Genomic DNA, 23632 nt, shown 5'->3' with positions numbered 1-23632 from the left:
GCAAGGAGAGCTCTCATGTTGGTTTCTTTCACAGTGCTGGGATAGGACAGAGAGAAAGCAAGTCTCACCCAAATGTGCTTCAAAGAAGCTCAGATGTTGGAAAATTCAATGAATCTCTCCACAAACCCACAGGTCCCCCACATCCTACTCCAAAAGCAGATGATAACCATATTTCTATGCAAGGCTATGTAACAGAAGGGACTTTTATTTTCAAAGAGAATTCATACAGTCACTGATTATACAGAGCCAATTCTTGACACTCTTTTAAGAAATTAGAACATAACATGATGAGGGTGATAGAGCTAAGACAAGAATTGGGCTCATCACCTAAGGTATAAACACACAATCATTTGACACTTTATTCAATAGAGAACAAAAGTGTATTTGCCTCTTTTATACACAGTTGAAGCAGAAGCCCAGGGCGGGTAAGACTAAAAAGCTTTCTTTGTTGGGGTGATGTAAGCCCATGAGTCTTGTGGGAAGACTAACCCATATTTTGTCGGTTTCCATAGCCCCTAGGATGGGTGTCCTTCCAGTCATCCCACTCCCGAGATTGGCGAAGTTTTTGCTCATCCTCCTCCTTTTCCTCCTGATCTTGTTGCTCAGATGCTTTTCTGAAATCTGAAAAGACAGGAAGATGAAGAAGCAGAAGTGAGAAATTGAGAGTATCAGAGCTCGACTCTGAATAACATAGCTACATAAAATGAGGATAAAAAGAAAGAACTGCCTAGTAAGGGCCTAGCAGAAAGGGATAAAATTTATATTACTTAAAAGATGGCATGTTAAATAGTAAGGAAGAATAATCTGGTTTTTGCAAGCAGGGAAAACAGACAAAATGTCCCTCAAAATTTTAGTTTGGGAAAAAATTCCAACTACAATGGCCAATACTGCTCTCTCTCATCCAACCCCTATCAAAAAAACCTAGAAATCACCAACCAATCAAATAAAAAATACTAAAGTGAAAAATACTTAGGATTTTATGAGCTATGATAGGAGAGGGGTTTGCGTTCTTCAGGGGTAATGGTTCTTTCATGCTTTTTATTTTATTACAGCTAAATTTTTATGTGTATGTCTGAAAATTATGTAGTTACTGGATATACTAAATAAGAATGTTTATTGTATTGGTACAGGGTTTGAATTCATGCATTGTACACTCCAAATACAACCACTTACTACATCTCTCTTTTACATTTTTTTTGTGCAAAAAGGGAGTATTTCCAAGCTACTCTGAGATTTCCCATGAGAAAAATTCACAATACTATGATAAGAAAAGAAATGCATGTGAACATGATTTAACAGCTTAGGAGTCTTTGTTTCTTTTAAAAATAATTTTATTATCAAGACATTAGAAAGTACACATACATTTATCTATACAACATATATATATATATATACACACACAGACCTACATATGTGTTCTTTCATAAGTCAGAGAACTTCCTTATCTTTATAGCCATCAAGGGATTGAGAACAACTCTTCTGTACCCATTCCCAAACCTTCTCTATGAGTCTCTTCAAACTTATAAACCCCAAATGTAACTTCTATATTGAAAAGCTATAATAGTTACTCTTCAGAGTTTATTATTTTCGTTTGGTGTGGGTAGCCTCCCAAATTGTGCTCAGGGGGCTATTCCCGGCAATACCTGGCAAACTGGTTTTGAAGGTTCAATGCAAGGGCCTGAGAATGTGGTAATCTTAGGTGAGTACTTGTGGACAACCTGGTCTGCTTCCACAGGTGCTTAAGGGGCCTATATCCCATGTGGTTGTGGGGCCTGCATGGTGCCAGAAATTAAACTGAAGTAGGGAACATTCAAGGTAGGCTCCTTAATATCTCTCTGGCCCATTAAGTTTCATTTTACTTTTGATTTTGGGGCTGTACCAGATGTGCTTAATGCTTATTCCTGACTCTGTGCTCAGTATACTGTAATTAGTTACAGGGATTGAACCCAGGTTGGCAGTGTGCAAAGTAAGTGCCTTATCCACTACATTATCTCTGTAGCCTCCTGTTAGAGTTTTCCACCATGTCTAAAATTCTAGATACCATAGCTATCCATATGTATGTTCATTTTGTGTAATGATTTTTAGTAATTTGTGCAGTCATCACCATAATCCAGTTAACTTTTTCAATCACTCCTAGTATTCACTCCTTTTGTATAAATGTAAGCAAGTAATATGTGATCTTTTATGCCCAATTTCTTTCACATAGCATAATGAGGTTAGTCTTTGAGATTAGTCTTTGAGGTTAGTCTTGCCCACTTAAAATATTTTATAGCTTTGAATCTAAAGGTTCTTCTTATAGCCCCCTTTTTCCCTCACAAATATCTGCTGAAAGGGCTGAGGCATTTCCCCAGTTTCTCAGTGTCTGCATTTTGCTGACTGCATAGCCATGATTCAAGCTGCCTACAGGGGTTTCTGTGTTTCTTCAATTTGACAACCTGATAGATACTTGATTGATTCTTTTGGCATGATTATAAATGGTGCTATATTCTTCAAGAAAGCATATAACATGTATCACATATATTGTCATGCTAGCAGTTACTAATAATGCCTAGATCATTTTCTGAGGATTTCAAAAAAGATCATTTTCTTCAACTTTTTAATTATTAAGCTGTGGCACATGTTTTGCACTTAGGAGCTACATGGTTTTCCAAGTACTACTGGGCACAAAGAAAAACAACAAATATGATGCTTCTAATTTATAAAATTTGTGACCACATATCTGAGCTTTTCCTTAATTGTGTGTTATCTTGTTCTTCTATGTCTTATATAACTTTCTTACATAATGGTTGTATATATTTGATCTTGATAATTTTCTATTCATTTATTTTAAAGCTTTATTAAGATATAATTCATATACCAAAATGTCACCAATTTGAAGTGTGGACCTTTATAGAGAGTTTCAATATACCCAGAAATATATAATCACCACTACAAGCAGTTCTTCATTTTTTTCCTGCAGTGTTTCCCAAAATGGTCACTCCTGGTGGTGCTTGGGGTGCAGAAAATTGAACCCAAGTCAAATACCTGCAAGGCAAGCACCTTACCCTGACACTATCTCTATGATCCTCTCCTTTTTAGAAAAACACAATTTAAAATGGCTTTTTTTGTTTTTTGTTTTTTGGTCACACCCAGCAGCGCTAAAGGGTTACTCCTGGCTGTGCTCAGAAATCACTCCTGGCAGGCTCTGGGGGACCATATGAGATTCTGGGAATCAAACCAGGTCCATCCTGTGTTGGCCACATGCAAGGCAAATGCCCTCCCACTGTGCTATTGCTCCAGCTTTTCTAATTTGACAAATGCTTCCCTTTCCATAGGTTCTATGTAAGTTTAAATGTGACAAATTTAATTAGAATATCTGAATTTGGTCTCCCTTTTTCATTTTCTTCATTCCTTCCCCCTCTTTCCTTTCACTTATCTCCTACTATATCCCTCCGTTCTAGCCTTTCTTTTTTCTTTCTCTCCAGTCCTTCAATTTCAATTCTGTTCTTAGCAATTCCCTGTCAGTATGGGACTGTCCTGGAAGGCAAAATTTCTATAATTCATTAAGGACTAGGCAGTTGTATTCATTTCAGATGCTCTGATCATAGACACATTGTACTCTACCCAGTTTTTACTGGAGGACAAAACTATTTCAACTGCTCTATTCATGAACCCTCCTACCTTTATGTTCTAAAATTTCTTTGTTTTTGTTTTGTTTTGTTTTGTTTCTGTTTTTGTTTTGGGCCACACCCGGCTGTGCTCAGGGGTTACTCCTGGCTGTCTGCTCAGAAATAGCTCCTGGCAGGCATGGGGGACCATATGGGACACCGGGATTCGAACCAACCACCTTTGGTCCTGGATCGGCTGCTTGCAAGGCAAACACCGCTGTGCTATCTCTCCGGGCCCAATTTCTTTGTTTTTGGACCACACCTAGTCATGCTTAGGGCTTCCTCCTGGTACTACCCTAGGGATTACTCTTGGTGAGCCTGAGGGGACCATATGGAATGTCAGGCAACAAATGTACAAGGGAAATATTATCCACTAAAGCATGTCAGTGAGCCCTATAACCTAAAGTTTTTACATGAACTTTTACATGAAGAAGGCATATAAAATAAACAAATTCAATATCTAGTGATGATAACTCATAAAAAACTCATTTTCAAACTTTTAAGCTTCTTTTGGTATCACCCACAGTTACATGAGCCAATATAGGGTTGTAACCCATGGTTTAATAAGAGGAGGCTCGTGCACATGAATTCAGGTGAGTGAACCCAGCCACAAACAACCAGCATAACTCTTCACATCAACTCAGGTGAGCAAACTCTGCCCTAAAGGGCAGAGCCTGCTCCTGCCAGCTGCATGCACGTAAATACAGGGAAATGGACCCCCACATTTCAGCTGGACCTGCCCAACACACATTATTCAAAAAGCAGAGCCCCTCCCCTGCCACGGGCCCACACATGAATGCAGGTGAGTGGACCCCACCCAGAATCCAGCAGCAACCGCCTGGATGCACATCACCACAAAAAACAGGCCCTTCCCCTGCCAGCAGAGCACATAACTTCAACACATGTGAGCAACTATGCCCTGACTGTGCACTTCACCTAGTCAATGAAACACAGCATAACACATAGAAAACACCATACTACAAGCATGGAGAAATAATGCAGTCCTATGTTTAGAGAATGAAGATAGAGCTCTGGTGACCTGAAAAGTACCAACCACCTATTTAGCCTCTCAAATAAGGACTTTAGAGAAGAATGGAGGATGTTTATAGAACTTAAAGAAAGCAGAGCTGAATAAGCCACAAATAAGAATCAAGAGGATATGAGGATAAAAATAAGAAAACTCCAAACTAAAATAACAGGACTGAAAAACTCAGTAGACAAAATGAAAACCTCACTAGAAAGCCTCTCCACAAGAGTAGTAGCAGCTGAGGATTGAATCAGTGAGCTGGAAGATGAGGTGACTCCATACAACACAAGAGAATAGAAAAGAGCCTTAAAACAAATGATCAAAACAATGGGAAAAATCCTCAAAGAATGTGAACAGCTGAAAATACAAGTCTTTGATAAACTCAACAGAAACAACATAAGAATCATTGGAGTCCCAGAGACCCAGGAAGAAAATCCCCAGGAAGAATCAACAGTTAAGAATATGATGACAGCGGAACTTCCAGAGCTAAAGAGTGCATGTGACCAAACCATGCATGTCCGAAGAGTATTATATGTATGAATGAAAAACTGTTAAAAGTATTGTAAATCAGAGAATCTCAATCAATAAAACAAACATATTCTCAAAAATAAAAAATAAAAAGAGGAGGTTAATAAGCAAACTGCAAGAAGAGTGCTGTCGCTGTGCAGCCACATAATTCCTCTAATGTTCAGAATATTAAGAAATACCACCACACTGTAAGGTCACAGTGGGGAAGTAATGCAGAACCCCAATGTTCTTAGTGAATAAATATGGTAGTTATGAAGACATAACCATCACCAGCTACCTATATAGCCTCTCTGATAAGAACTGTAGAGAGAAAATTTTGAGCATGTCTCAAAGAACTCAAATAAACCTTGGAAAAGAAAGCCAATAACACTCAAAAGGATATGACAGTAGAAATGAGAAAATTTAAGAATGATAGAACTGAAAAACTAGGTAGGTGAATTGTAAAGCTCACCAAAAGTCCACACCAGCAGATTAGCAGTTACAGAAGACAGAATCAGGGAGCTAGAAAATGACCTGCATAACATATCTTTACAACAGAAGAGGATGGGAGTCATATAAGTGAAGAGATGACAACAGACATCTGGGATAAGTTCAACAGAAACAACTTATAATAAATGGGTTCACAGAAGGCCAAGAAGAAAGCAACCACGAAGACGCAATAGTTAAAGACTTCATTTCTGGGAAGTTAATAGAGCTGAAGAGTGTGTGCACCCAATTTTGGATGCCCAATGAGTACCAGCCAAGAGACCCAAATTAAAGCATCCCAAGGCAAAACCTGTAACATTGATAAAAACTATAGGAAGAATACTAAAAGCAACAATATTTAAGAAAGACATTGCATATAAAGAAGCAACCTTAAGATTTATAGCACAAGCAAGATTTACCACAAGCAAACCTCAAGGCTTGAAGGCAGTTGTGGAATATAATGAAAAAATTCAATGAGATGAATGCACCACTAGAATACTTCAGCCAGCCAGATTTTCAATTAGGTCTGAAAGAAGATACAGCTTCAAAGATAAACAACAGCTCAGGAACTTTACAGACTCAAAACCAACTTTAAAAGAAGAAATGAAGGGTCTACTTTAAGGCAAGAGAAACCCAAAAAAAAGTCAGATTTTTACAGATGAGATGACATAAAATCCCCTGACACTCATCTATCTCAATGTCACTAGATTTAAATGTAAGAGTTAAAAGACACAAAGTAGAAATGGATCAGAAAATCGAATCCAACATTTTGCTGCCTGCAAGAAAAACATCTGAATAGTCAGAGCAAACACAGAATCAAAGTCAAAGGTTGAAGGACAATCCTTCAAACACACAATTCCCTTTAAAAGTTGGCCAAACTAATATCAGATGATACAGATTTGGGGGAAAATCCGCGAAAGTACACCGGCCCAGTGGGGCTCAGCTGTGAAAGACTGTGAGTGTGACCTGTCTATGTCTGTCTACTGTCCTCTTGCGTGAAACTCTTGCGAGTGGGGCAAAAAGAGCCTCCAGAAACCTCGCTCGCCCAGACGCCATTTTCAGGGAGGGACTTCAGAGCATAAAAACCGGCTAACCTTTGCAAAAGCTGGCTCCCTGTGTGTGACACCAGGCGGGGAAAATCCGCGAAAGTACACCGGCCCAGTGGGGCTCAGCTGTGAAAGACTGTGAGTGTGACCTGTCTATGTCTGTCTACTGTCCTCTTGCGTGAAACTCTTGCGAGTGGGGCAAAAAGAGGCTCAGAGGAGCACGGCCGCTCCGCTTCGCTACGCGGCCGTGCACTCTTTCTAAGGAAAGAACTCCATTGCAACAAGAAGGAAAAATCACACTAAGAACGGCGCTATATCACAGAAGCAAACATTTCTCTCTGGACTGTCTTCTCTGTTGCATGCTCGGGCCTAAGATTTGACCCAGTGAGAGGCTTCATCCACGGAGGACTCCCCTCCCTTAGAGGCAAGTCAGCCGATCCAGAAAGGGAGGAGCCAGAGGAGTGTGCTGCCTACATCATATAGACAATGAATACCACCACAACACGTAGAAAAACCCACAATACAACTAATCAACCTCTCAGATAAGGACTTTAGACTAGCAATATGGAAGGTGCTCAACAGACTCCAAGAAACCATGGATCGAGTTGAACAGAACACTAATAAGAACCAAGAAAATATGAAGGCAGAAATGACAAAACTCCAAACTGAAATAACATGTCAACTAACAGGACTGAAAAAGTCAGTAAACGAAGTGAATGACAAAATGGATAAGCTCTGGGACAGGGTATCAGAAGCTGAGAATAGACTTGGTGCTGTGGAAGATGAGATACATAACAATTCCATACAGCAGGAGAGATTGGACAAAAAACTTAAAGCAAATGAGCAGACAATGGAAAAATTAGTCAAAGAATGGGAACAGACGAAAATAGAAGTCTATGATAAGATCAACAGAAACAACTTAAGAATCATTGGAGTCCCAGAGACCCAGGAAGAAAATTTCCAGGAAGAATCAATGGTCAAGAACATCATTAAAGAGAAACTTCCAGAGCTAAAGAATATACGTGATCAAATCCTGCATGCCCGAAGAGTACCAACCAAAAGAGACCCCAGAAAAACCACCCCAAGACACATCCTAGTCACAATGACAAATCCCACAGATAGAGACAGAATTCTGAAAACAGCAAGATCAAAAGGGGAAATCATGTTCAAGCAAGCTTCCCTGAGATTTACAGCAGACCTGTCACCAGAAACGCTCAATGCCAGAAAGCAGTGGTGGGATATTGTGACAAGACTGAATGAAATGAATGCTTCACCCAGAAAACTATACCCAGCAAAACTCACTTTCCGGTTTGATGGAAGAATACATGGTTTCACAGACAAAAAACAGCTCAGAAAATTCACAGACACAAAACCAGTCTTAAGAGAAAAACTGAAAGACCTAATCTAAGACAAGACTACCCAAAAGGCACACCAAATTTTGAAATAAAGATGGCGTTAAATCCCAGGACAATTCTTTCTCTCAACGTCAATGGACTAAATGCACCAGTTAAGAGACACAGAGTGGCTAAATGGATCAAAAAACTCAATCCAACCTTCTGCTGCCTACAAGAAACGCACCTGAATAGTCAGAACAAACATAGACTCAAAATAAAAGGCTGGAGAAAAGTTATCCAAGCAAACAACACCCATAAAAAAGCTGGAGTGGCCATACTAATATCAGATAATGCAAACTTTATACTCAGGAAGGTTGTAAGGGACAAAGACGGACATTTTATATTAATCAAGGGGTACGTAGAGCAGGAAGAATTCACTCTCCTAAACATATATGCACCGAATGAGGGGCCAGCAAAATATTTAATACAACTGTTGACAAATCTGAAAAATAATATCAAGAACAACACAATAATTGTGGGGGACCTTAACACGGCTTTGTCAACACTGGACAGGTCAACCAGACTGAAACCCAACAAGAATATACTAGACCTGAGGAGAGAAATGGAAGAAAGAGGCCTAGTGGATATATATAGGACACTCCATCCCCAGAAACCTGGATACACATTCTTCTCCAATGTACATGGGACATTCTCCAGGATAGACTACATGCTGGCACATAAAACATACCTCCATAAGATCAAGAGGATAGAAATTTTGCAGACTACCTTCGCTGACCACAAGGCTCTGAAATTATTTGTGAACTCCAAAGGGACTCAGAAGAAACACTTTAACACCTGGAAGTTAAACAGCCTTATGCTCAATAACCAGTGGGTCCGAGATGAAATCAAGGAGGAAATAAAAAGGTTCCTGGAAACAAATGACAATAAAGACACAAACTATCAGAACTTATGGGACACAGCAAAAGCAGTACTGAGAGGAAAATTTATAGCTTTGCAAGCACACATCGGGAAGGAAGAAGGAGCTTACCTGAGTAGCTTAATGACACAGCTAATAGAACTAGAAAATGCTCAACAAAAGGACCCAAGAATAGGAAGACAAAAGGAAATAACAAAGCTGAGAGCAGAAATCAACGAAGTGGAAACTCAAAAAACAATCCGAAAGATCAACGAAAGCAGAAGTTGGTTCTTTGAAAAAATAAACAAGATTGATAGACCACTGGCAAACCTAACAAAGAAAGAGAGAGAGAGAAACTTGATAACTCGTATCAGGAATGAAAAAGGAGAGATCACTACTGATATGACAGAGATTCAAAGGGTAATCAGAAACTACTTTGAAAAACTCTACGCCACTAAAAATGAGAACCTGGAAGAAATGGATAAATTCTTGGACTCTTATAATCTTCCACGGTTGAAGGAAGAGGATGTAGCATATCTAAACACCCCCATCACCATTGATGAAATTAAAACAGTAATCAAATGTCTGCCGAAAAACAAAAGCCTAGGTCCAGATGGATTCACTAATGAATTCTATCAAACTTTCCAAGAGGAACTACTGCCAATCTTGGCAAGACTCTTTCATGAAATTGAACAAACAGAAACACTTCCAAATAGCTTTTATGAAGCCAACATCACCTTGATACCTAAACCAGACAGAGACGCTACCAAAAAAGAAAATTACAGACCAATATCACTGATGAATGCAGATGCAAAGATCCTCAACAAAATCCTGGCAAATAGGATTCAATGCCTCGTTAAGAAGATCATCCACTACGATCAAGTAGGTTTCATCCCAGGAATGCAAGGCTGGTTTAACATCCGTAAATCTATCAACATAATACACAACATCAATAACAAGAAAAATAAAAACCACATGATCATATCAATAGATGCAGAGAAAGCATTTGATAAGGTCCAACACCCATTCTTGATCAAAACTCTCAGCAAGATGGGAATGGAGGGAACCTTTCTCAATATAGTGAAGGCCATCTACCACAAGCCAGTGGCAAATATTATCCTCAATGGAGAAAAACTGAAAGCCTTCCCTCTAAATTCTGGCACAAGACAAGGTTGTCCTCTCTCACCACTCCTATTCAACATAGCACTGGAAGTACTTGCTATAGCGATTAGGCAAGAAAAGGATATCAAGGGAATCCAGATAGGAAAGGAAGAAGTCAAGCTCTCACTGTTTGCAGATGACATGATACTCTACTTAGAAAACCCTAAAGACTCTATCAAAAAGCTTCTAGAAACAATAGACTCATATAGCAAGGTGGCAGGCTACAAAATTAACACACAAAAATCAATGGCCTTTCTATATACCAATAGTAATAAGGATGAAATGGACATTAAGAAAACAACCCCATTCACAATAGTACCACACAAACTCAAATATCTTGGAATCAACTTGACTAAATATGTGAAGGACCTATACAAAGAAAACTATAAAACTCTGCTCCAAGAAATAAGAGAGGACACACGGAAATGGAAACACATACCCTGCTCATGGATTGGCAGGATTAACATCATCAAAATGTCAATACTCCCCAAGGCATTATACAGATTTAATGCCATCCCTCTAAAGATACCCATGACATTCTTCAAAGAAGTGGATCAGACACTTTTGAAATTCATTTGGAACAATAAACACCCTCGAATAGCTAAAGCAATCATTGGGAAAAAGAATATGGGAGGAATTACTTTTCCCAACTTTAAACTGTACTACAAAGCAACAGTTATCAAAACAGCATGGTATTGGAATAAGGATAGGTCCTCAGATCAGTGGAATAGGCTTGAATACTCAGAAAATGTTCCCCAGAGATACAACCATCTAATTTTTGATAAAGGAGCAGGAAATCCTAAATGGAGCAGGGAAAGCCTCTTCAACAAGTGGTGTTGGCACAATTGGATAGCCACTTGCAAAAAATTAAACTTAGACCCCCAGCTAACATCATGTACAAAGGTAAAATCCAAATGGATTAAAGACCTCGATATCAGCCCCAAAACCATAAGATATATAGAACAGCACATAGGCAAAACACTACAGGACATTACAGGCATCTTCAAGGAGGAAACTGCACTCTCCAAGCAAGTGAAAGCAGAGATTAACAGATGGGAATATATTAAGCTGAGAAGCTTCTGCACCTCAAAGGAAATAGTGCCCAGGATACAAGAGCCACCCACTGAGTGGGAGAAACTATTCACCCAATACCCATCAGATAAGGGGCTAATCTCCAAAATATACAAGGCACTGACAGAACTTTACAAGAAAAAAACATCTAACCCCATCAAAAAATGGGGAGAAGAAATGAACAGACACTTTGACAAAGAAGAAATACGCATGGCCAAAAGACACATGAAAAAATGTTCCACATCACTAATCATCAGGGAGATGCAAATCAAAACAACGATGAGATACCACCTCACACCCCAGAGAATGGCACACATCACAAAGAATGAGAATAAACAGTGTTGGCGGGGATGTGGAGAGAAAGGAACTCTTATCCACTGCTGGTGGGAATGCTGTCTAGTTCAACCTTTATGGAAAGCGATATGGAGATTCCTCCAAAAACTGGAAATCGAGCTCCCATACGATCCAGCTATACCACTCCTAGGAATATACCCTAGGAACACAAAAATACAATACAAAAACCCCTTCCTTACACCTATATTCATTGCAGCTCTATTTACCATAGCAAGACTCTGGAAACAACCAAGATGTCCTTCAACAGACGAATGGCTAAAGAAACTGTGGTACATATACACAATGGAATATTATGCAGCTGTCAGGAGAGATGAAGTCATGAAATTTTCCTATACATGGATGTACATGGAATCTATTATGCTGAGTGAAATAAGTCAGAGAGAGAGAGAAAAACGCAGAATGGTCTCACTCATCTATGGGTTTTAAGAAAAATGAAAGACACCCTTGTAATAATAATTTTCAGACACAAAAGAGAAAAGAGCTGGAAGTTCCAGCTCACCTCAGGAAGCTCACCACAAAGAGTGATGAGTTTAGTTAGAGAAATAACTACATTTTGAACTGTCCTAATATTGAGAATGTATGAGGGAAATGTAGAGCCTGTTTAGGGTACAGGCGGGGGTTGGGTGGGGAGGAGGGAGATTTGGGACTTGGGTGATGGGAATGTTGCACTGGTGATGGGTGGTGTTCCTTTTATGACTGAAACCCAAACACAATCATGTATGTAATCAAGGTGTTTAAATAAAAAAAAAATTAAAAAAAAAAAAAAGATGATACAGATTTTAGTCTTAAAAAGATTATGTAACAGAGGCTCATTTCTTAAGAATCATAGGATATACACATCAGGAAGAAATCACATTCCTAAATATATGCACCCAATGAGGGGCCAGAAAAATACTTTAAAAAACAGACAACAGGGGCCGGAGTGGTGGCATTAGAGCAGGGGTTGCAAACACACGGCTCTTGAGCCGCATGCGGCTCCCGGCCAAAATGAATGCAGCTCGTTGCCTTTTATCATTCTTTTGTATACTGTGGCTCTTTGCCAAGTTTGGATTTTGTTATGCTGCTTCTGAGGAGGGAACTCTGAGGAGAGATCTCTGAGTGCTGAGTCCCGCCCCCAGGCTGCTTCATCCCATCTCCTATCCCTTGGAAACAACTGCACCGGCCAGTGAGTGGGGGATCCTGTGTGTCATGTGTTGGGTCACATCTTGCCTTTAGTTCTTAGTGTGGAGGACGCAGCACACCCTCACCATCACTGCAGGATTTTTACCCTCACTCAAAATGGCAAAATGCAATATGTGTTTAATATATTATTGTTAAAATTAGATGCTTTTGTGTGAGTGTTTGTCTGTTTTGGCAGGTCACTGTGTGGTGTGGTTCTCAGACTCTCACAGTTTAAAATTTTGGCTCTTTGTGTCGAACTTGTTGGCCACCCCTGCACTACAGGTAAGGCATCTGCCTTGCAAGTGATTGCCTAAGATGAACTGTGGTTCGATCCCCTTACATCCCATATGGTTCCCCCAAGCCAGGAGCGATTTCTGAGTGCATAGCCATGAGTAACCCCTGAGCGTCAAATGGGTGTGGCCCTCCCCAAAAAACCAAAACCAAAACAAACAGAAAACGGACAACAGCTTTAAAGAAAGACATCAATAGCAACACAATAGTAGTGGGAGACTTCATGACTGGCCCATCACCTCTTGATAGATAGATCAATTAGGCTATAATTTAACAAGGATATTCTGGCTTTGAAGTAAGAAATGAAAGACAGTGGCTTAGTAGATATATATATATAGGGCTATTCATCCCCTCAAATCAGAATACACATTCTTCTTCAATGCACATGTTACATTCTCCAAGAAGATCACATTCTGGGCCATAAAACATACCTCTATAAAATCAATATGATAGAAATTGTATCAAATATCTTCTCAAGGGGCTGTAGTGATAGAGCAGCGGTAGGGCTTTTGCCTTGCAAGCGGCTGACCCAGGACGGACACTGGTTCAAAATCCCAGAGCCAGGAGCAATTTCTGAGCGCATAGCCAGGAATAACCCCTGAGCATCACCGAGTATTCCCTCTCCCAAAAAAATCTCAAAATAGGATGCACTAAAAATAGAAATGAATTAAAACAGACACAGAGAAATAAATTTAATGTCCAGAAACTAAGCAGATCAAAGATAATCAAAATATTTCTGGAACCAAATGAGAATGAAGAAACAAATTATCAGAATTTGTGAGTCACAGCAAAAGCTTGATTAAGAGGAAAATTTATCGCTTTGCAAGCATTAATCAGGAAGGAAGGGCTTACATAAAGAGCCCAGTTTAAGAAATTGGAATATGACCAACAAAACAAACTGAAAGTAGATAGGCAAAAGGAAATAATAAAATGTAGAGCAGAAATTAATGAACAGGACATCCAATGTATCAATGAAAGCAAGAGGTGTGTTTTTTTAAAAAAAAGATATAAACAATTAGTAAGACTCAAAGACAGAGCTAAAAAGCTAATGAGCTGAATCAGAAATGAAAAGGGAGATGTCAGTAGATACCACAAAAATGCAAAGGGATTCAAAATCTGATATAACAAGAGAACTTGGAAGAAATTGATAAAAATTCTTGAATTTTTATAACCTCCTGATATTGAGCCAAGAAATCTGGAATATCTGAGTAGACCTACACCTATTGAGGAAATAGAAATGGTAATTAAAACGCTTCCAGGAAAACATAAGTCCAGATACAGATAGATTCAATTTAGATAATTTTGAGAATTCAATTTAAAGAATTCTTTCAAACCTTTAAAAGGACCTACTGCCAATCTTTTCCAGGCTCTTCCAGGAAATTCAAGCAACAAACACTCCCAAATTGTTGTTATGAAGCTATCATTAACCCGATACCTAAAGAAGATAGACATACTACCAAAAAAGAGAATTACAGACAGAAATCATTGAGGATACAAGTGCAAAGATCCTCAATAAACTACAAGCAAATAGACATCAACAAAGTGATGACAAAATAGAATTCATCCAGAGATACAAGGATGGTTTAATATATGTAGGTCAAACAATATAATATACCACTATCAATAAAAGGAAAAATAAAATCATATGATCATATCACACAGAGAAAGCACTTGACAAAATTTAGTACCCACCATTCATAATATAAACTTTCAACAAGACAGGAATTGAAGGGACTTTTCTCAGTATCATCAAGGCCAATTACGAGCCTATGACAAACATATTTAATGAGAAAAATTAAAAGTCTTTCCTCTAAAATCTGGTACAAGATAATTTTGGCCCCTCTCACCTAGTTAATATAGTACCGAAAGTATTACCAGAGTAATTAAGCAAAAAATATATATCAAGGTCATACAGTTAAGAAAGGAAAAAGTCATGATCTCACTGCTTGTGGATGACAAGATACTATATTTAAAAAGTCCTAAAAACTCTACAAACAAGGTTCAAAAAACAATAGATTGATGTAGTAATGTAATCAGTACACAGATAAAATGCAAAGCATTTCAAAAGTCCCCCTCAAGCCCAATTCTATTCATAATCTTCTACTAATAGAAAACACCATACTGTTTCCCCTAATTTTGATTTTGAGCCACAATGAGCATTGTTCAGGAGTTAATGATTGGCTTGACTGGCTTGATACTTGATGCTAGGAGGCCACTACCCAACAGTGCCAGAGATTGAACCAAAGCATATGCCCCAGACCACTGAGCTAACTCTCTAACCCACCCATAGTGACTTTTAACAATTATATGCAAATTTTACTGACTTCTAAACTTTTCAAGAAAAGAATCATATAATTCATACATGCTGTTATGTCTGACTTTTTCCATTCATAATTACTTTTGTAGAATTCAGCTATTATTTTACAGTTTATGAATAAGAACTAGAATTTGTTTAATCTTATTGCTGAAGATTAATTTGTGTGTGAATGAATATACCAGAATTCATTTGTTCATTATATTATTATTATTATTTTTTGTGGTTTTTGGGTACAACCAGCAGTGTTCAGGGGTTACTCCTGGCTCCATGCTCAGAAATTGCTCCTGGCAGGCACGGGGGAACAATGGGATGCTAGGATTCGAACTGATGACCTTCTGCATGAAAGGTAAACGCCTTACCTCCATGCTAACTCTCTGGCCCCTGTTCATTATATTATATATAGATTTTTAGTAGTGTCCAGTTTGGGATATTAATGCTGCCATAAAAATTCTTTTTTCTGGGGGGGGGCACACCCAACAATCCTCAGGGATTACTACTGGCTCTGTATTCAGAATTCCTTAGGTAACCAAATGGGATACTGGAGATCAAACCAGTTGTGTGCAAGGCAGGTGCCCTATCTACTGTACTATCTCACCAGCCTCTTTTGTTCTGTTTTGATGGCACATCTGTTTGTGCTTAGGGTTGTTCCTGGCAGAACTTGGGGACCATACAGTATGAGAAAGTGAACACAGGGCATCATGCATGCAAGGCAAGTTCTATACTAATGACTCATACCCCCAGTTTCAACTTCTTAAGATAGAAACCTGTTAAAATGTCATTTTTTTCTAATATAAGTACTGAAAGTACTACAGTTCCTTCTCAGTACGACTGTAGTTGTATCTCACAAATTTTGATGCATTTTCAATTAAAATTTTTGGACTTTCCTTGTTATTTCTCTTTGACTCACTTGTTATCCAAAAGTGTGTTCTCTATTTTTACAATATTTGGGGAGTTCCAAGCTACGCTGCTATTAAATACTTCCATTGTGGTGAGAGAATATACTGAATTTGATTTCAATATATGAAAATTTGATGACAAGTGACAGTCCATAATATGTTCTATCTTGGTAAACACACCATGTATATCTGAAAAAAAGTGTGGTTTTTGCAGTTATTTGGTATACTACAAATGGTTTTAATGTAAAAGAGACTAAGTGCCTATTAATGTCCAGACAAATAATTTTACTAATTTTAACTCATTTATATCAATTAAATGAAGTGTTAGAATCTATGGTTATAGATTTTCCAACTTCCCCATTTTATTTTTCTACATGTAATTTGAAAGCTGTTAGGCATAAACACATTTATAATTGCTGCCTTTATTGGAAATTTCTTTTTTATCAGTATGAAATGATCTTTTTATATAAAGTAATATATTTTGTCTTGACATCTAATTTTTCTGTTATTACTACAGTAACTTAATCTTATGTTTACTGTTAGTTTACTGTTCTTTCTACTTTCAACTAATCTGTGTCTTTATATTAAAAATGTACCCCTTGAAGGTAGCATGTAGTTAAATCTGATAATCCAATATTTTTTCCTTGTTGGAAACACCTGCGGATGCTCAGGGGTTATTTCTGGTTCTGTGTTCAGGGAGCACTCTTGGCAATAGATATGGCCCATATATAGTGGCAGGGACTGAATCTGATAAGCACTCTATCAGTTATACTATCTTTCTAGTCCTCAGTTTTCATTTGAACATTGATTCCTTTTATATTTAAAGTAATAGTCTTTTTATTGTTTTACGGCCACACCCAGTGGTTAGCAGGGTTACTCCTGGCTCTGTGCCCAGTAATTACTCATGGTGGTGTTGGGGAGACCACCTGTGATGCCAGAGATTAAACCCAGATTGACTGTGTACAAGGCAAACATCCTATCTGCTGTGCTCAGGCCCCTGAGGTAATATATTTAATTTTGGTGTATTATTATTATCTATTCATTACATTTGCTCATTGTTCATTCCTTTTATTAATATTTATTAGGTTATGCTGTTATAATAATCTGAAAGTTTAAGTTTCAATGTACAGTTACTGCACTGAATTAATTTTATTAGTTTGGTCTATTACAATAGTGTTAAATGTTTAGAGCATCAACATATAAAAATTAGGTTATTACAACAGCATTAATGTTTATGGTTTTTCTGTACAAAAATTAGAGAATTATAATAGCATTGTGATTTATGATATCTATGTACAAAAGCGGATCTATTGCAGTCATGTTAAAGTTTATGGTTTCTACATATAAAATTAGTTTATTATAATTGTGTTAAAGTTTTACTATTTTAATTACAAAAATCAGGCTGTTACAAGTATTGTTTTTTTTTAATCTGTGTACAAATGCCTATCACTTCCAAAGTGCCCATGAATGTTCACCAGTGTCCTTATGCCTCATCTAATCTGATCTTCCTTTCCTCCCAGCCTCTTTCTTACCCTTTTCCTTTTAATTTCTGTACTGGCATTGCAGATTTGACTCTTAACATTTAAAATACAATTTTTTTTAAAAAAGAGAAGTTTTAGGTTCATAATAAAACTGACAAGTAGTGTTCCCATATACTATACATTCAATTTTCAACACAGCCTCACAAGATAGCAATATATTACACCAGCGTTACATTTGTTAAAATCAATGAAACTAAAATGACATATGACTATCACAAAGATCATAGTTTACATCAGGATTCACCTTAACTGCATCATGCAGTTGTTAAAAGGATCAAATGAAGTAAAAATTGATATGGAAATAGGCTCAGAGGAGTTACATGTCATCCTATCTATAGGTGGTGAGTTATCCCAGTTCTGTCTACATTTTCTCTTGTTATACCAGATTCTGCTGAACTGTCTCTTTAACTTCTCTTCCAAAGAAACTTTGAAGCACCACTCCGTTCAATTACCAAGCTGAGCACCAAGAACATAGTCAAAGTCCCTGCTCTCAGGAAGTTCCAAATGTTGTTCCCTCCACTTCAGTGTTGACTATATTTGATTGCCTGTCAGGGCTTTCAGAGAGTTGATTTTTCAGTTCTGCTAAGCAATGCTCAGGGCGTACGCCTGGAGACACTCAGCAGACTGGATCAGTTGGCTCAATGCTAGGACCATGTGATCTGATGTGAAGCTGGTCAGGCCCAGCATTACTTAGTGACCTCGGGCTGCAGAGTCACTGATTAAATTTAGTGACCTGTACATAAAGGCACATGTCCCTGACCCCTATACTACCTCCCTGGTTCCCAGGTACTTAGTTTTTCATACGTTTTGTTTAGTTTGCATTTGGTACAGGCCTGACAGAACCTATTCTGCCGTTACCAAAAGCAAAACTGCTACTTAATTTTTTGTTATTGCTATCAAGCTGCTCAGTCTTTTTATATGTGGTATTTGGAGAATAAAAAATCCTGCTGTCATGATTCTCCCATTCTCCCAGAATCATCTGCCACTTTTTAAAAATTATAAATAAAACATCCTCTAATATCTTCTTTACAACAGGATCAGTATAAGTATAAATACCTTCCTTTTGCCCATCGTACCTGATGTCTGGGCTATTCCATGATCTGATGTGTTATATTTCTGATGTTGTTCATACCATTCATTCACTGTCATAGTTGCCAAACTTGGATATCCAGCACCAAATACTCTGTAAAAATCACACTACAATTAGAAAGCTATTAGCACTATTTTAAAACTATCTTTTCTTCAGTGACAAAAACATGCGTCTCTTTCTTACCCACTCTCTACCTAGCTATATGCTGAGGTTTGTAAATGCCTGAGAGGATACATAAAAAGAGGCATCAAAAAGTGGCATTAAAGTCAAGAGCTTTCGTGAGATGATAAATAACAGAGGATAACCTACTCCAGAGATCAAAGTCCCAGAAAAGAGCAATGATACCATAGTATATCTAAAAGGTTATACAGAGGAAGGAAACTTTGTTGCCTTGTAGAAAAGCATCTAAAGCATCTCTAGAAATCATAAATAAATCCTAGAAAAGCAAAGAACTTCTTTAGTGAATTATAGCTAAAGACAAATAGAAGAAAATAATTTACAAGTACTCTTTTACACTCTAGATCACTTTCATTTTTACTTTCTATTTATTTTTATTTCCTTTTGTGTTTTATAAGCTCAAGTTCATGAGGAAAATGTCTGGTGAAGACAAAAACATAATAGATAGAATTGTATCACTTTGGATGAAAAAGTAGCTCTGAGAGGTGAATGAATGCATGATTTTTGAACAGTGTCCATTCTACCTAATAGTCATGAAACTGAGCCATAAAAATAGGTGTTTGTTATCAGAGTGGCCCTAGTGTGAAGCTCTTGAACACTGCTGAGACTAAGCACCAAACTATCAAGCATGTATCACCAGGTCAAGCACCTATTAAGCTGTCACATATAAAATTAGAAATGTTTGCATCCAGCTGACCTGCTTTCGGTCCCTGACATGGTCCCTTGAGTAATGTGACCTGAGAACAGAGGCAGAAGTAAGTTCTGAGCACCACTGGCTCAAGGCCCCCTGACCCAAAAGGATATCTGTTTAGGCAACCCACTTTTCATTACTACCTACTTGGCTTGGGTTACATTCCGAGTGAGAATAAAAGGTTTCATTGCAGGCCTGTCCAGTTGAGATGACTGAGAAGCTGGTGCCTGAAAAAGAAATTAATTATAAGAAGTATATTGCTATTGTGCCCACCACACTATGCAGGCTCTTAGTTATTTTATTTTTACAATTTTTAAAGGAACTGTGATTTACAAAGTTGTTGGTAATTGAGTTTTAGGCATCTCTCTCTCTATATATATATATATGTATATATGTATATATGCATATATATATTTCAACAATAATTCTACCACTGCTGTCAATGCCTATCACCATTATCTATTATCACCATTACCACATCCCCTTTGCAACCCCTGCCTGCCACCTTGGCAGGTACATTACAAAATTCAGTGACTGCAGCTTAGAGCTCATATTTTCAGTGTGGTTGAGCCTATAGTTTAAATTATACCACTTTCCCACATCACCAATATAACTCAGCCCAAACACGACGCCTAATTACTTCCCTTTCTTATCTTCTGTTCCATCTTGATTATTTTCATCTCTGCCCTTTTCCTCCATAGCTCTGGGCTCAGGAATGTTCTAGGCATTCCTTTTACTACATTTCCTTTACATTTCTTCATCCAGTTATTCTATAAACCATAGATGAGTGAGATCATACTGTGTTTTTCTTCTTCTGGCTTACATCACTAATAAGATATCTTCTAGTTCTGACCAGGTTACAGTAAATTGCATGACTTCATTATTTCTTACAGTTGTATGGTGTTCTATTGTGTATATGTGCTACATCTTCATAACATTCATGCCAGAGGACACCTATGTTGATCCCATGTTTTAGCTAATGTACTAAATATAGCAATGAATAATGAATGAAATCAATGCATATCATATTCTCTTCCAATAACTGGCAGCAGAAACTAATTTTTTGAAGAAGTAGTTCCAAAGAAAGGCTAAGATCTTCAAAAAGAGCCTAAGCTGTGCTACACCTTGTTTTAGCAGTCCTTCTGACATTTTGGGTGAAGATATCCTCGTTTTGTCTTTTATCTGTGTGATCTGAAACGTGAAGGTTTCTGATTTCCTGTCCCTAGACCAACATAAACATAATCTGTCTTTTTCATTTTAACTTTTATACTTATTTCTTACTGCCAATGCCTTTTCCATTCCAATCTTAATCTTCTCCCTCTTCACTATATTCAAGAACAAATTGTAATGGCCTACTTACCTTTGTTTTCCTTCAGCAATTATGAAATAATAGAGTGAAAATGAATTCCTACTTCAGAGGTACTTCCTACCTCACGGTGATATGTCACAAAATTACAAATGACTAGAAAGATGTTACAGATTCCAAAGCATGGGGAAACACTACTATAAGTAGACAAAAGTTTCTTCCAGTGAACCTCCAGCTTCTTCATTCTTACTGATCTAATTAAAACAAGCTGGGACCAGAGAGTAAGTACTGCAGGTAAGGTCTAAGTCCCTACCACTAAGTGATTTTTTAGTACAGAGTCTGAAGCAAGCCCTGAGCATAGGCATGGCTCATCTCCCACATCAAAAAATGAATTAAGCATTTTATGGAGCTTTTAAAGGACTTTTTTCTGGGCAACTAGTCATTTGTAACTTGCAACTGATACTAGTTTGTGTAGGTCTGACCATTGAAAGCCAGGGTCAGAGATAACAATACTGTCACTAGTGGTACTGTGGGCCATTAAGAACACATCTGAAGGTACTCAAGGGGCTATGTATTCCCAGGGAACATATTCATGACTGCATGTATGCTAGGCAAATATGCTCCAGACTTGAATTTATCTCCTTACTTTCTAGGAGGGCTCTTTTTATTTTTGTTTTGGTTTTGGGTTACACCTAGGTATGCAAAGGGTTAACTCTTGGTTGTAAGGCAAACGTACTGTCTTCAGCACTATCACCCCTGCCTCCCAAGAGGAGTTTAATTAGACCTGCCTCCTATAGAATATTTCTATCTCTGACAGTAGCTTTTTGTGTTACATAAGGAGAGACCAGGCTTACCTCTTTCAACGAGTCTTTGTCTTTCAGGATCCTTATCTCCTGGTCAATGCTTTCAGTTTCTTCTAAACTGATACTAATCCATTTTCGAAGGTGAAGTATGTAATACTCACGAACACATTCATCATCTGCTTCACCATTTTCCACAGAAGACTTCAGTGCAGACAACCTATTTTCTACCTCCTTCTTCAACCTATACCTGTTCCACAGAAGAACAATACCCATAAACTTAAAATATATTCTTTCAAAAGAAAGCCACAATTGCATTTTACAACTACAATTGACCAGACAGAAGTATAAGAATTTCTACTTTCACAATAAAAGAATATTCTACATATGAGTTTGCCACTAACGTAGTTCCCTCAAGAGTAAAAGGGAAGGATAGGCTCCACAGAGTGTAACAAAAACTTCTGAGGCCAAAAACCAACAACAACAATAACAATAACAAAGAACCAGAAGTAACCTTCTTTGAATTCTTCACATCATCTTAAGGAATAAAGTATGAACATTAGTAATTTGGTCATATCAATTAAATTTGATTAGGTTGAGTGCCCAGATACGCAATATTCACTTGGGAATTATAGCCTCAAAGAATTACAGAATCTTAGGGTCATCAGCCTGCCACTGATACAGGAATTCCTTATGAGAACAGCCTGAAAGACAGTTCTTTCTTCTTTTGACCAAGGCAAAACATTCTTATTTTCTTTTGTTAAATTAACAAAATTCAAAACCCCTAAACACCCTACATGCCTTTCTCAGGATGCATTCTACTGGCCATCTACTGGTTATTGAACAATATTTACCAAATACCTATTGAGTGATAGAAACTATTTGATGTGCTGGAGACACAGCAGTATATATAACAAAAGTCTTGTTCTCACTTGTAATTTAATGCAAGATTAAAAAGAAATAAAGGAGTCAAGGTGCTATGTACTATGAAAATGCAAAAAGTAAGGATTTGGACAGAGTGATGATAAAAGAATAAAGGTGTCACTATATATAATAAAATGATGAAAAACTTCTGAGAAGAGGTGACATTTAAGAAAAACATCATGGAAATAAGAAAGTTGTTTCAACATCTAAAATGGTTTTAAGGTAAAAAGGCAAGTAAAAGGTTCCCAGGATAGAAGACTGCCTGACAGATATGATTGAGAAACATCAAATTGTTGTTGGATTCAAGTGAAGAAAAGTGTCAGGAAATAAGGTCAGTGAGGGAACCAGTGTCATTATTTTTAGGACTCTGTAGGCCTTAAGACCTAGAACATGACATACTATTTTGAGTAAGATAGGAAAGCAAGTAGAGGCTTCCACATAGAATACATGACTCAAAGGAAGTGAAATAAAAAGACTTAAATATAATGGCCACTTTGGCTATGTAGTGAGGTATAGACTGGGAATTGGAAGGCAAAGGTAGCAGAGGCACCACTGAATAGGATATTGCTGTCATCCAAGTGAGAAATGGCAACATGAAACAGGCCATAAGATATAAACATATTTCAAATATATGTTTCCTGATTTAATAGTCTGACAGAAAGTGAGATGTCAAGACAAAACGTTTCATTTTCCAAGAGAAGGATCTTGATTCTCCACATATGTGGATTCCCCGCTCTAGACCTTCACAATCAAAGGTGTCTGTGCACTAAATGTGAGGTGCACTAAATCTGAGGTCAAGGGATATATTTTGAATGCAGGGGTGACTTGAATTCCCCTAATTTTTATCCTGACATTTCCACCTATATATTTTGCTTTTCTAGAGAGGTCT

At 37.8% G+C, this 23632-nt stretch overlaps 1 protein-coding gene across 1 annotated transcript in view; it reads right to left on the bottom strand.

The window, feature by feature from the left end:
- Positions 1-185: 185 nt before the first annotated feature.
- Positions 186-23632, bottom strand: part of IGBP1 (immunoglobulin binding protein 1) — a 33167-nt gene continuing 9720 nt past the window's right edge. The window contains exons 3-6 of the mRNA XM_049767313.1: positions 21874-22069; positions 19861-19940; positions 18832-18938; positions 186-621 (exon numbers count right to left, since the gene is read on the bottom strand). Coding sequence (XP_049623270.1) covers positions 485-621; positions 18832-18938; positions 19861-19940; positions 21874-22069 — 520 coding nt within the window. The 3' untranslated portion in view covers positions 186-484. The remainder of the gene's footprint in view (positions 622-18831; positions 18939-19860; positions 19941-21873; positions 22070-23632) is intronic.

The sequence above is a fragment of the Suncus etruscus genome, chromosome X, assembly GCF_024139225.1.
Source record: "Suncus etruscus isolate mSunEtr1 chromosome X, mSunEtr1.pri.cur, whole genome shotgun sequence".
NCBI lineage: Eukaryota > Metazoa > Chordata > Mammalia > Eulipotyphla > Soricidae > Suncus > Suncus etruscus.
Note: the sequence above shows the minus strand (reverse complement) of the source record. Positions and strands in the feature narration are given on the sequence as shown.